The 12,778-nt window shown below is 40.6% G+C and overlaps 1 protein-coding gene across 1 annotated transcript; it reads right to left on the minus strand.

Moving 5' to 3' along the window:
• Positions 1–519: 519 nt before the first annotated feature.
• On the minus strand, positions 520–6,111 carry LOC125238180. The gene is made up of 2 exons (XM_048145455.1): positions 4,242–6,111; positions 520–4,037 (listed from the first exon to the last, which is right to left on the minus strand). Exons 1-2 carry the CDS (start codon positions 6,109–6,111, stop codon positions 520–522), a joined length of 5,388 nt encoding a protein of 1,795 aa, XP_048001412.1.
• Positions 6,112–12,778: the final 6,667 nt, after the last annotated feature.

Raw genomic sequence — 12,778 nt, forward strand, 5'->3', positions numbered from 1 at the left:
TGAAATGTAAATATACTGCAAACTACGTGTTTTATGTACTACTGGCAACACTAGAGACATTGACATTTGACATTATAGTTTCGTTCGGAAATGAAATGAAGTCATAGCGTTTTGTAATTGCAAATCCATACCTCATAGTTCTGTTGGTAGCTGCGTCTCTTTCATTAACCATATTGACGAAAAAGATGAACGTTATGTTAAGGAAAAAACGATCATTATTAAAATGTCGCTCTTGCATAGCTCTTGCATTCGGTGGTCGGTGTCAATGTCAATGGAAGCTTCATACTGTCTGATGGTCTCCTGAGCTGTTGAACTCCTATTAAGTATTTTTGAGATATTAATAAAAAGAAGTCTTGCAAAACACTAGTATGGTTTTATTTCATTAGACATTAGGTGACAGAACAGATCTATGACATGTAAAAATATCATAAAAAAGGTAGAAAAAGTATAAAGGTAGAAAGTATATAATACGTAAAGAGGCCGTCATCAACACTCCCCACCCTAGTGCGCAGACTAGCACTAATCAACTAATGGTACAGGAGCCACGCGCGCCACCGACCGGCGCAGTACACCAGTAGCGGTGCTGACATCGACTACTCTGATGCGACCATCTTTTCCAGGCAGGACACTCTTTATGAGGCCCCGTGGCCAAACGTTTCGAGGGGAATCAGGGTCAACGACGAGCACAAGGTCACCGACACTCAGTGACTTCTGCTCCTGTTGCCACTTCTTTCTCGGTATTAAAAGTGGGAGGAACTCCTTCATCCAGCGTTTCCAGTACATGTCGGCCAATCGCTGCGCTATTCGCCATTGCTTTCTTAAAGCTAAGTCCGAATCGTCAAATACGCCATGAACTGGCAATCTGGATGAAGAACCAATAAGGAAATGGTTGGGCGTTAGCGATTCAGATGATCCCGGTTCTACCGACACGTGTGTCAATGGTCGACCGTTGACTATCCCTTCCACTTCCGCTAGCAGGGTGTTCAGAGTCTCGTCTCGAGGCGCTCGTTCTTTTAAAATGACACGAAGAGATCGCTTTACGGTACGAATCAAGCGTTCCCACGCCCCACCCCAATGGGGACTGGCGGGGGGGATAAAGGTCCAACGAACTTGATTGTTAAGAGCAGCGGCCCTTAGATACTCTTTGTCGAGCTCTTGGATGGATCTTCGCAGTTCGACGTCTGCTCCGCGTAGGTTCGTGCCGTTATCGGAATAAATGTGCGACGGCCATCCACGTCGAGACGCCATACGTTGAAGTGCCATAATCAGTGAGTCCGTAGTAAGTGTGTGGACAACTTCTATGTGGACCGCACGAACAGTTAGACAGGTAAATAAAACGCCGTAGCGTTTTTCTCGACGTCTGCCTACGGTGACTTCCATAGGCCCAAACAGGTCGATCCCGCAAAAGGTGAAAGCACGTTGATGATGCGCCATGCGCGCTTGAGGTAAGTCACCCATCCGAGGCACCTGAGGGGTAGCCTTTCTTAACCTGCAGAGCATGCAACGAGACGCAACATTTTTCACGGTAGGTCGAAGCTGGATTATCCAGTATTCTTGTTTTAGATCATTCACTACCGCTTCTTGGTGTCCGTGTGCAGCCTTCACATGGTAGTGCTTGACCAAGAGCCGAGTAGTAGGATGCCGCCCGTCAAGAATAATGGGTCTTTTAGCTTCCTGGGATACGTCGCAAACAGCATCTATGCGGCCGCTCACGCGTAAGACATTGTTCTCGTCCAAGTAGGGAGATAGATTTCTCAGTCGACTATCGCGTGACAACTCTTTTTCCGCCTTGACTGCTTGTATTTCACTAGCGAAGGAATCCTCTTGAGCCTGCCGCAAGATTAGTTGTTTTGCCTTCTGCATCAGGGCGTAGTCATCAAGGGCAATTCCTCTGCATTTGTGAATAAACTTTAGAACACAAGCAGTAGTTCTCAGAAATCGCAGAAACGAGGGGAAGCGCTCAGGGTCAGGAACCGGGAAACATGTACGTGAGTTTTGTACTACGGTCATACAAGCTTGAGCAGTGACTTCATTTTCAGGTTCCAGGACATTCGCTGGCCAAAAAGTCTCATCGCTGTACAAAAACTCAGGTCCCTTGAACCACTCGTTGAGAAAAGACGCCACGTTCAGTCCTGTGGGTACATATCTCCACTCAGAGGGTTTTGACAGTTCGTCGATCTCGCCAAGTCTGTTAGCTTCAAATGTTTTGTATCGACGAGTGTTGTTGCCTATCCAGTGTAGCACGGTACTTGAATCACACCAGAAGTGCCGCCGAGTGATGTTCAAACGATGTGCTTTCGCTAGCGAGTCAGCGAGTCGAGCTGCTAACAACGCAGCTTGGAGTTCCAATCGTGGCACAGTTTGAGGTTTCACCGACGAAACGCGGCTTTTGCTGGCAACAAACGAGACAAATATTTGGTTGTTACTCTTCCAACGCCAGTATGCGACAGCTGACATAGCCTTAAGTGAGGCATCACTAAATAGATGTAGCTCTAAGTCGTTGTAGCTTTGCTGAGTCGCGGCATGAACAGAAGAGCCTGGTAGAGTTGCTGTCAATTCTTCTCCCATCTTGCACTTGACAGCGCACGACTGGTACCATCTTGGCAGACGAATTTCTCCAATAAGTTTCAGTAATTCCAACCAACTGCACCATTTTTTATATAATTCGTCTGGAATAACATCGTCCCAGTCGATATGGAGACGCCAGGTGTCCTGCAGCATAACTTTACCCTGTGTAGTGAAAGGTGACAAAAACCCGAAAATGTCAAAGATTGACATAATGACACGTAGCATAACCCTCTTGGTAGGTCTTTGTTCGCCTTTGATGACGCTATCAGGAATGCGCTTGAATGACACATCGAACCCTAGTTCATCCTTAGCAGGGTACCATATCAGACCAAGAGTCCGCTCACCATCGTCATGTTCGTCCTGTCCTAACTTCACAGCTGTATCACCTAAAACATCCTTAGGTATAGTGTCGAGCACGGCTGCGCTATTACACGTCCAGTTGCGGATTTCGAAACCTCCGGCGCTGTGAATATCTCGAATATTCTTTACCATCTCGATGGCGGAAGCTTCGTCCGGCAGACTATCGATATAGTCATCCATGTAGTGCTGGTTGTGTATAGCAGCGACGGCAGCTGGAAGCGTAGACTCGAACCTGCTAGCGTTCTTGTTCTTTATGTACTGCGCAATGAATGGAGAGCAGTTCGCGCCGAAAATCAGCGACGTCATCGCGTATGTCTTCACTGGACCTGTGGGGTTCCTACCTCTCCACAGGAATCTGAGGGCGTTTTGATCTACAGGATTGATTTTTATTCTCAAAAACATGTCTTTTATGTCACCGGTTACTGCTACCCTATCCTCTCGAAAACGAACCATAATGCCGAACAAGGAAGCGAGTAAGTCCGGTCCCGTTAGAAGAAAATCATTGAGGGACTTTCCTTGACTTTTAGCTGCTGCGTCATAAACCAAACGCAGCTTCTTCTTGTTAGGATTGTCGACTCCAAAATGTGGTAAATACCACGTATTGGTCGTGAGTGACGTGTCGGCCATTTCGCGAGCGAAATCGTTTTCAAACAAATGGTTGACACGTTCCTCGTACCTGAGTCCATAAGCTTTGTCAGCTCGCATCTTTTTTTCTACACCCTGTAACCGCTTAAAGGCGCTAGGGTAACTATCGGGCAAGCTGACGTGCGGATCCTTCCATGGTAGACCCACTGACCACCTGCCATTGATGAGCACTGCAGACTTGTCTAACATTTCCTGCGCTTTCACATCGTCAACATTCTCTCTAGGCTTACCTGCAACACCCAAAGAGTCGATGGCAAACGAGCGGCGTACCTCGTCGTGTAGCTCACGCAGGGCGTGCGCGACGGCGTCTTCCTCAGACACCACGCACAAGTGGAGCGTAGCGTGCGCCGAGTGCGCGGGGCGTGCAGCCCGCGGCGCGCGTGGCACGTGTACCGGCCCGTGTATACACCAACCTAAGGGGGTACGTGTTGCTGACGGCTCATCATCCTGCCCTAAACATAATTCTAAAGGCACAAGTAAATTATAATTGTCCTGACCTATTAACAACTCAGGCTTAGAAATCTTAGCATAAGGAAGCTGATTTTTCAATTTTTTCAAATGGTCATACTTGTCGCAATCTACTAATTTGACATTTTGTACAGGTATACCTAATTCATCAACGCTACGTACATTTAAATTATGCGTACTACCATTAATACAAGAAATACGTAAATTGACAACAGTTGCTTCGCGTACGAGTTCGTCGTTCTTCCAGGCGCCGCACACGCGCATGGTCTCGTTGTGGCCGGAGAGGCCGGCGCGCGCCGCCAGCTCCACGCTGAGTAATGAAACTGTAGACCCGTCGTCCAAAAATGCAGTCGTACTAAACACGCCGTTCGGCCCGTGAATGTTGACAGGAACTACTTTCAATAGTACATGCTTTTCAGTATCTATAGAGCATGTCGCAGCTTCAGTTACAGGCGATGACGTAGAACTCGATGTTGTAGGCTCTGTGACTATGTTTGACTCGGGCTGCGGCAAGGCGCTGACATTTACATCGACGGGGCGAGAAGTTAAAGTATCGCCGTCTTTGCCGATATATTCGTAATGTAGTAGACTATGGTGTGCACCTCCACAATCATCTTTGTCGCACAAAGGGGCAGAACAAGTCTCGCGGTCGTGACGTTGCGATATGCATTTGTAGCAAAGTCCATACTTCTTAACGTGGCGCCATCTGTCTTTACGTAAGGCGCGTTTAAACTTCTTGCAATCAGGCAACTTATGATATTGAGTGCGGCAAAATGAGCACTTATCGTTCTTCTCTGTGTTGTCACGTTGGTCAGTTTGCAACAGTATTGCTTGCGCTTTTGGTGCAACTTTCGTAATAGTATCGTGTTGCTTTTGTTTATTTTGCTCAGGGCGATAATTTTGTAGATTGACGTTAGCAGTCGTAGCGATCTTGACAGCTTCGGTGTTCAGAAAATCGGACATTATGGACAATCGTGACTTTCCTTCCTCCTTAATCAATGGGAAGCTGTAGTCAGACCACTTAGAGACAAGGACTGGTGGTATCTTTGAAATTAGCAGTGGTACAATACTGAGACCTTGTACATACTCCTCGCGCCCCACTGCCTTCACAGACTCGACAAAGTTTTGAACTTTGACAGAAAAATTGACAATGTCTTTCTGGTACTCTTGGGACATGGGCTGAAGCTTCTTAATGTCGTGAATAAGTCTGCTTATTATACATTCGGGGTCGCCGTGACGAAGTTCAAGTGTCGCCATGATGCGATCAGGCGAGGCGGCGGACATAAGCAGGGCTGACACGGTTTCTTTAGCTTGTCCATGTAAACACTTACGTAATCGCCATAAGTTTTCCTTCGGGGTAAATTTACATACTTCAGTAGACTCCTCAAACGCTTGTTTAAATTGTAACCATTCGAGCGGATCGCCGGAAAACTTGGGTAAATCTCGCGGCATACACATGCGGCTCAAAATGTTGTCGTGTGACTTATCTTTAGTGGAAGCGAGTGTCAAATTTTTAACTGCAGTTGCAATCAATTTGATCGTACCGTTCGAGTCGGCGTCGGAAGCTGCCGGCTGGTCGCAGTCGCGCGGGTTATCAACATCCTCGGGGGCGCGCTGCAACGGATCAAGTTCTTGCGAGCTTCGCTCTATCCAGTCTTCGATATTTTGACGTGTGCTCTTGCTAGCGTTACTAATGTGGGAGCTGTGACGTGACGTTATACCACTCTGGTGTGAACTGTATTTCTCGGACTTTAGGTCGGCTAGATCAGCCTCATACTTCAGGTCTATCAACTCGTTAGCAATCTTGGCCTTTTCAATAGCGCGCTCATATTCCAACCTTTTCCTTAGGGCAGACGAAGACTTTGACAACATGCTGTGCGCTGGTAGCGGGTGCGGCACATCGATGTGCTGCGGTGTTTCCATATGGCTGCTACCGGCGACGAACGTCGTGTCCGCAGGTCGGATGGTCATGGAGTGCGGGGGCGAAGACTTAGATAGTCTAATGACATCTGTTTTTGCATCGCGCTCTGCGCGAGCAAGACTTCGTGTCTTAATAGGTGTTCGAATCATTTTGTAGCTCATAACTTACGTGCGCGGTTCAAAACATAACACTAGGACGGCTGCGATGGACCAATGATGGTTTTGTGAGCTGTTGAACTCCTATTAAGTATTTTTGAGATATTAATAAAAAGAAGTCTTGCAAAACACTAGTATGGTTTTATTTCATTAGACATTAGGTGACAGAACAGATCTATGACATGTAAAAATATCATAAAAAAGGTAGAAAAAGTATAAAGGTAGAAAGTATATAATACGTAAAGAGGCCGTCATCAACACTGTCAATAAATTGATCTAAAAAAATACTAAATATAATTAAATAAAAATAATTACATGTGCAATTAATTTTTGAGAAATTGAGGTCTTTCTCATGTTTCGCTGTTATAAACGTACCTATTGCCTGCCCTGTCCAGCTACAGATTACAAACCAATAATTAATAATAAGGTATGTGGGTTTACCCTACATTTTCATAATATTAATCATTTGAATTATTGCATCCATCACTTTTATTGGAACTATAAATATCAGAAGAGGGAAAATACTTGGGCGCCTAAAACGAGACGACGAATTCATTAAAACATACTATCAAGAAGGCAAAGGGGGAGACCACAAACTACTAAGAAGATACTACGTGGAGACCAAGGAGAGCGTATATGGCCAATAGGCTAGTTTCCTACTCATTCCTACTAGTCAAATCAGCTTCTTTTTAAGAACTGTCAAAACGATTTGCTAATACGGAATTACTATGAAATACTGAGGCGTGACGTCACGGTCAATTCAATCACCTTATATCTTTCTCTTTGACTTATTAAATAGAAATTATGTTTAAACATAACTACTGTCCATATTTTTCTTCTAATTATGTGGTGCTGTATTTCGTGCACTGCATAAAATATTTTATTTTAAGTATAGGCAACTAGCCTATTTTTAGCTAATATTACAATTAAATAGTATTAATCATTATTCTGTTTTCAATTCATTCTGCTTGTAAGGTAAGTTATAAACTGTTCTAATATAAAATTTTTGGCAGACGAGACACAGTTGCCACCTAGTATCGACTTATCGAGTAGTGGTACTGACAATACACGCTATTTGACGCGTGATTAACGCGTGATTGTCGCTAGATGTCACTCAACTACGCCTATACAAATAACCCGCATTTACTTATGTATGGAGTTACAACTCTTCCTTTACTTATTGCTCTTTGGTAATAGTCGATTGTAATCTAATATTTGGTTATTTGTGTAAACTGGTTTTGATACGACGTTTGTATTGATAAAGCGATAATGTATTTTTCCCCTTACCAGCTCGGAAACACGTGTTTTGTCCTTTTATACCAGCGGGTAAAAACGCATTTTATCCACTAGTGAGTAAAGTAATTTGACCTTGAATAAAGTCAAATTAACTGCTTTAAAATTGATAAAAGTAGGTGAATCTAGTAATAAAGATGATTTACCACCTGTGGAACTACTGGAAGTAGTGATAAACGCATTTTTTGCGTTGTAGTTTCCTCCCTCGCTATAGTGAGGGGAAAAGTTTTGTGTTACACTCGGGTGCAAATGTATTTTACTTCTCGTATGTTAAAAAACTCGCAAGTTCAGGATTCTACTCGTATTCTCGAACCACTCGCTTCACTCGTGGTTCAACTATAGAATCCTTTCACTTGCTCGTTTTTCAATTCCGCACTCGGCGTTAAAATACAACTTTGCACCTTTGTATAACAAATAACCATCATTAATAACCACTGTTGTTTGTAGTGTGCAAGCCAGGGCCAGACTTTACCCTAGGCCTTCACAATCTTCACATTATCCGATCCGGTATCGGATGTCGGACCGATATCTCATACATTACAGGCGCCATCTTGGATTTTTTTTCATTGAAATCCTTCCGACATCCAATATCGGATCGGATAATGTGAAAACGGACTTAGATATCGGATGTAGGACTGATATCCTATATATGAAAGGCAATTCTTAAATCCTAGATTATTAAATCTAGCCATTGTATTCGATGATAGAGATGAGCTCACAGAATGTAGAGTATTGGCTTGGTTACCTTATATTTCACAACAACTCATTCCGCGCGGACTCGTTAATATCTACTTTACTGTACGAGTGCGCAAAGTAGCACTTTACTTACCTACAGTACAAATCAAGCTAATATTTAATAGTATATTACATACCTATTATGCCATCTAGATTACATACCTTTCCATCAGGCGGACCTTATGCCTGTTTGCCACCGACGTGGTATAAAAAAGGTCAGTAGAATATTAAGTCTCGGATCTCATGTCAGCCGAGGTAGAGCCGAGATCGGTATAAAAATAAAATTTGTTAAGTATAATATCCTAAAGCCACAACGAAATCAAAAATTCAGCACAAAAAAACTGTAAAAAAAAAAGAAAAAAACGACACCCGGGACAGTCAATTGTCAATTTTATTATTGGTAAAGAAAGAAATAGCCTGCCTGTATACTATTTTTCTGTTCGACGGAACTGGGTTGCGGTAACGTCGTTTAGCGCAACAGCCAGAAATGTGACGCTTTCTGGCCGCTAATCGAGAATGGATTACAGCAAGCTTTTATTCCAATGAACACAAGTTAAATTATAATCTACTGAAAATATTTCAACTTGTGCTGTCTTAAAGTAGTCACACTACTATGTATATAAATTAAAACCGAAATAAATTACACATATGAAAGAAAAAGTGACCAAGTCCTCTGGTGCCTGAGGCTGGAATCGAACCAGCGATTGGAGGGTACGCTAGCAAGCTTTATGTATAAAAACTTGTTCAAACGACTCTACATGTTGGCTCTATGTTCTAAACTTTTGCCTTCATTTTTTTTTCGTTTAAAAATGGTATACATCAGGTGATACATTATTATTATGTGCAAAAAAAAACCAAAACAATGACTTATATATAACTTAAACTAAACAATTTAATATAATTATGTACAACTTAAAAATACACAAATTAATATATATTTACAAATAAAAAAAAACCGCCTTCAAAAATAAGCGCGTTACAAAACACGGAGAAACTAAAAAGCAAAAAATAATAAACCTTTGAATTCAGATTTCTTATCGGATTGCAATAATCTAAACATCCAAATTATAAACCAATCAATTATTTTTGTAGTCGGTACCAGACCTGTTCGTCGCCTTGCTATTTCCTGTTTGCCCCACCCAACCATACGCAGGCTGGCCCCGACTCAAAAATAATTGATACTCCGATAAAATACTCCAAAAAAAAAAAAAAACATTCAGTCGAATTGAGAACCTCCTCCTTTTTTTGAAGTCGGTTAAAAGGCGCAAATATATACCCGTCAAGAGTTTCTACTCAAAAAAAAAAAAAAACATTCAGTCGAATCGAGAACCTCCTCCTTTTTTTGAAGTCGGTTAAAAGGCGCAAATATATACCCGTCACTAAGGGCGGAGTATTTGCGCCTTTTGATTGCTTCTACAGTTGTCGCCGCAGCTCCAGCATTAGACGAGGTTGCATGGAGGTGGGACGGCGCCAGCGTATCAACGCATGTCGCGTCCCATATCAGCGACCTCCCCAGCCTCCAAGGAATGAACGTCATACCGTTCGGCTCTAGGATGGTCGGCACGCTGACGGAAGCAAGCGCTCTATGTTCTTAACTTCTTACGCAAGCTTTATATCATCATTCATCATCTACCATTTATAGTACCTACTTAGGTATGGATTATTTTCTTTAATCTAATTCCAATCCAATCCTATTACCACCGCCTAGCGTTAACGGGAAACGGTGCACAAAACCAATAAGATTCCAATTTCATACTAATAACTTTCATTCAGAATAAACCCTGTCTGTTTCCATATTGTATTTTTATTTATAATATTTTTACTCAAAATTAGCGTATAATGTAAGCTTATATAGAATTAAAGTTGTAAATTATAAAAATAACTAGTAATTTAACACTTTCGAAACCGGGCTCTACGCGGCGCTACGACATTTTCGCTACATACGGGGAAACCCATGTAATCGGCTACGCTTCTACGAGCGGTGTGCCCGACAGTCGGGTTCTTGGTAGCGAAAGTGTTAAATACCGAATAACCTCTCAAAAACTGATGCAATAATTCCCCAGCAGCATGGCACCCCAAAAAACCTACGTCACCCGTCTTGGACCCTATCATCCCTTCGCGTTCAATACTCGTCCTCACTCGCTCACACACATGTGTAACACATATTGCATCTCTTTCACATTTGGCGCGACTCAGTCTCGGTTTTTAGCTCGATAGGACTGGTCGCGCGCCGAAAAAAAAGGCGGGAAAAATCAGTGCAGTGACTTTTTATTATTTGTGTGTTTAAAAAATCAAAATGTAAGTTTTATATTTATGATATTAATTTTATATAATAAATAATGCATTATTACGTAAGACGATTATGTAGATTTGTGAACGCCGGTTAGTTTCACCTTTGACATTTTCTATAAGCTTTTCATCGGATTAACAAAATCGAATGCTTCATTTTTTTTAAATAAATAAATTCGTTGTTTTCAGCCATAATTTAAAAAACTTGGAGTGATGTTATGGAAACTGTAGATATTTTTAAATGTATTTATAATATTTATATGATCTGTGTAAATTCAGGATTTTCCTTGAACATACAAAAACTGCGGACCCAAAACCACATGTGGCTGATCCACGTGAATCAATATCAATAAAATTGCATTAATAATGTATGCCACGGCCGATGCTCGCGATTTTTCAATTTAATAGAGCAGGTGTTTTATTAAGAACACTTAATATAACTGAAAAATGTAGCGTTACAATTACTTACTTATATTTTTACTGATATCGTTTTTACCAAAATTGCAATTACATTTTAATATAAAACATATTGAAAATACTTAGCTTATTTATTCAATAAATAGAGAATTGGAATTTGGAGAAAATGGCAATCGTATATATGATTTATCGGCTCTGTCGCATATCTGTGCGATTCATGGGGTTAGGTTACCGAGCAGATACTAAGCTCGTAAACAATGACAAATTGTTAATCTAAGTCATTTTATTGATCAAAATAACGATAAAATTACCAACCATTTTCTACTTGTATGACTTCAAACGTCCTCGCATCGTTATTTACGTTATTGCAAATAAATTCGATTTTTCACTTAAACTTGCACCCCGCAGCAGGGGTGCACCTCCCCACAAGATAAAGGAACATGTTACCCTCCTAATCTCGTGTGTCCAGTCTCCCCTAAAATGGGATTATTGGAATGACGGATGGGAAAAGTGGACAAATGAATTATTGATTTGAAAATAACTGGTACAGTAGCAATAATAAAATAGGGCCGATTGTTAAACAATTTTACATGCAGATAATTTTTATAAAATAACTTTTGTCTAGAAAAAATATTAGGGAATCAAAATCATGACAAAAATACTTGACCATAAAATAAAAATTACTATTTTAGGTACCAAGATTACCTTTAAACTCAAAAACGAATACTAATGAATAGTAGTTATGACATTGCAAAATCAATTTTAATTTATTTTTAAATAAAAGAACATATATATCTTTAATTAAATAGTATAAATTTTAGCGCCCGACATAAACTCATCACAAACATATAATAATACAGATTATATAATACATCTAACAGTCTAACACACGACCCGTCATTACCGATAACCCGGCACTGATATAATGTGTTATTTAATATCATAGTAACATATATGTGTGACATACGTGCCAGTAAAAGTGATAGTGTTCAATTATTAACTCTCTATCGGTTCCTTTTTATTTTCTGTTATACTTTTTCTTCCAAATGTGGTAATTTTGTACTTTTCTACTTAGAATCATGAACTCTTACGATTCCGCAAGAGAAAAAAAAATGTCTCACGATTTTTTTTGAGAGACACACAACTTGCTCGATCGTAACATTCATAACTCAGAAAAATGTATGGAAATTTTGGGACATTTTTGTCTCATAGAAAAATCGAAAGAGCTCATGATTCTGAGTAGAAAAAGTGCAAAAAATTCCAAAAATAAAAAAAAGTGAAAACGACAATAAAATAAAATACGTTTGTTTGCAAAAAAATTATTTTTGGCGTAAGCTTTGATCGCCGACTGTACCTTTCTTTCAACAGTCATCCTCATGATTCTGAGTAGAAAAAGTGCAAAAATTTCCAAAAATAAATAGTGAAAACGACAATAAAATAAAATACGTTTTTTTGCAAAGAAATTATTTTTGGCGCAAGCTTTTATCGCCGACTGTACCTTTTTTTCAACAGTCATCCTGCTTTCCGAGACGTTTCTAAAAACCCCTTACTCGATGGGGATGTGACGTTTCATAACAGAGTTCCTATGACCACCTTTCTGCTCCATCATCAGATCAGCTCTATGATACCATAATATTGTATTGTCACGTGATTTACATATATTATGTGTGAAAAATTTCAGTCCAATCGGAAACTGGGAAGTGGGTCAAATTTAGCTTCTACGTTTTGACCCAAACTAACATACTAACAAGGCAAGTTGAATAAAAGCTTGTAAATATGCCCACATTGTGATGACATGAGGATATTACTAATGTTATAAATATACATTTGCATACTCACTCTGCATCAGATTATCAATAAGTATTTGGGCATATTTATTTTCTGGATGATTTCACATCTTTTATTTTTGGAGATTTTTACATTTTTT

This window comes from Leguminivora glycinivorella, chromosome 23 (assembly GCF_023078275.1).
Source record: "Leguminivora glycinivorella isolate SPB_JAAS2020 chromosome 23, LegGlyc_1.1, whole genome shotgun sequence".
Taxonomy (NCBI): Eukaryota; Metazoa; Arthropoda; class Insecta; order Lepidoptera; family Tortricidae; genus Leguminivora; species Leguminivora glycinivorella.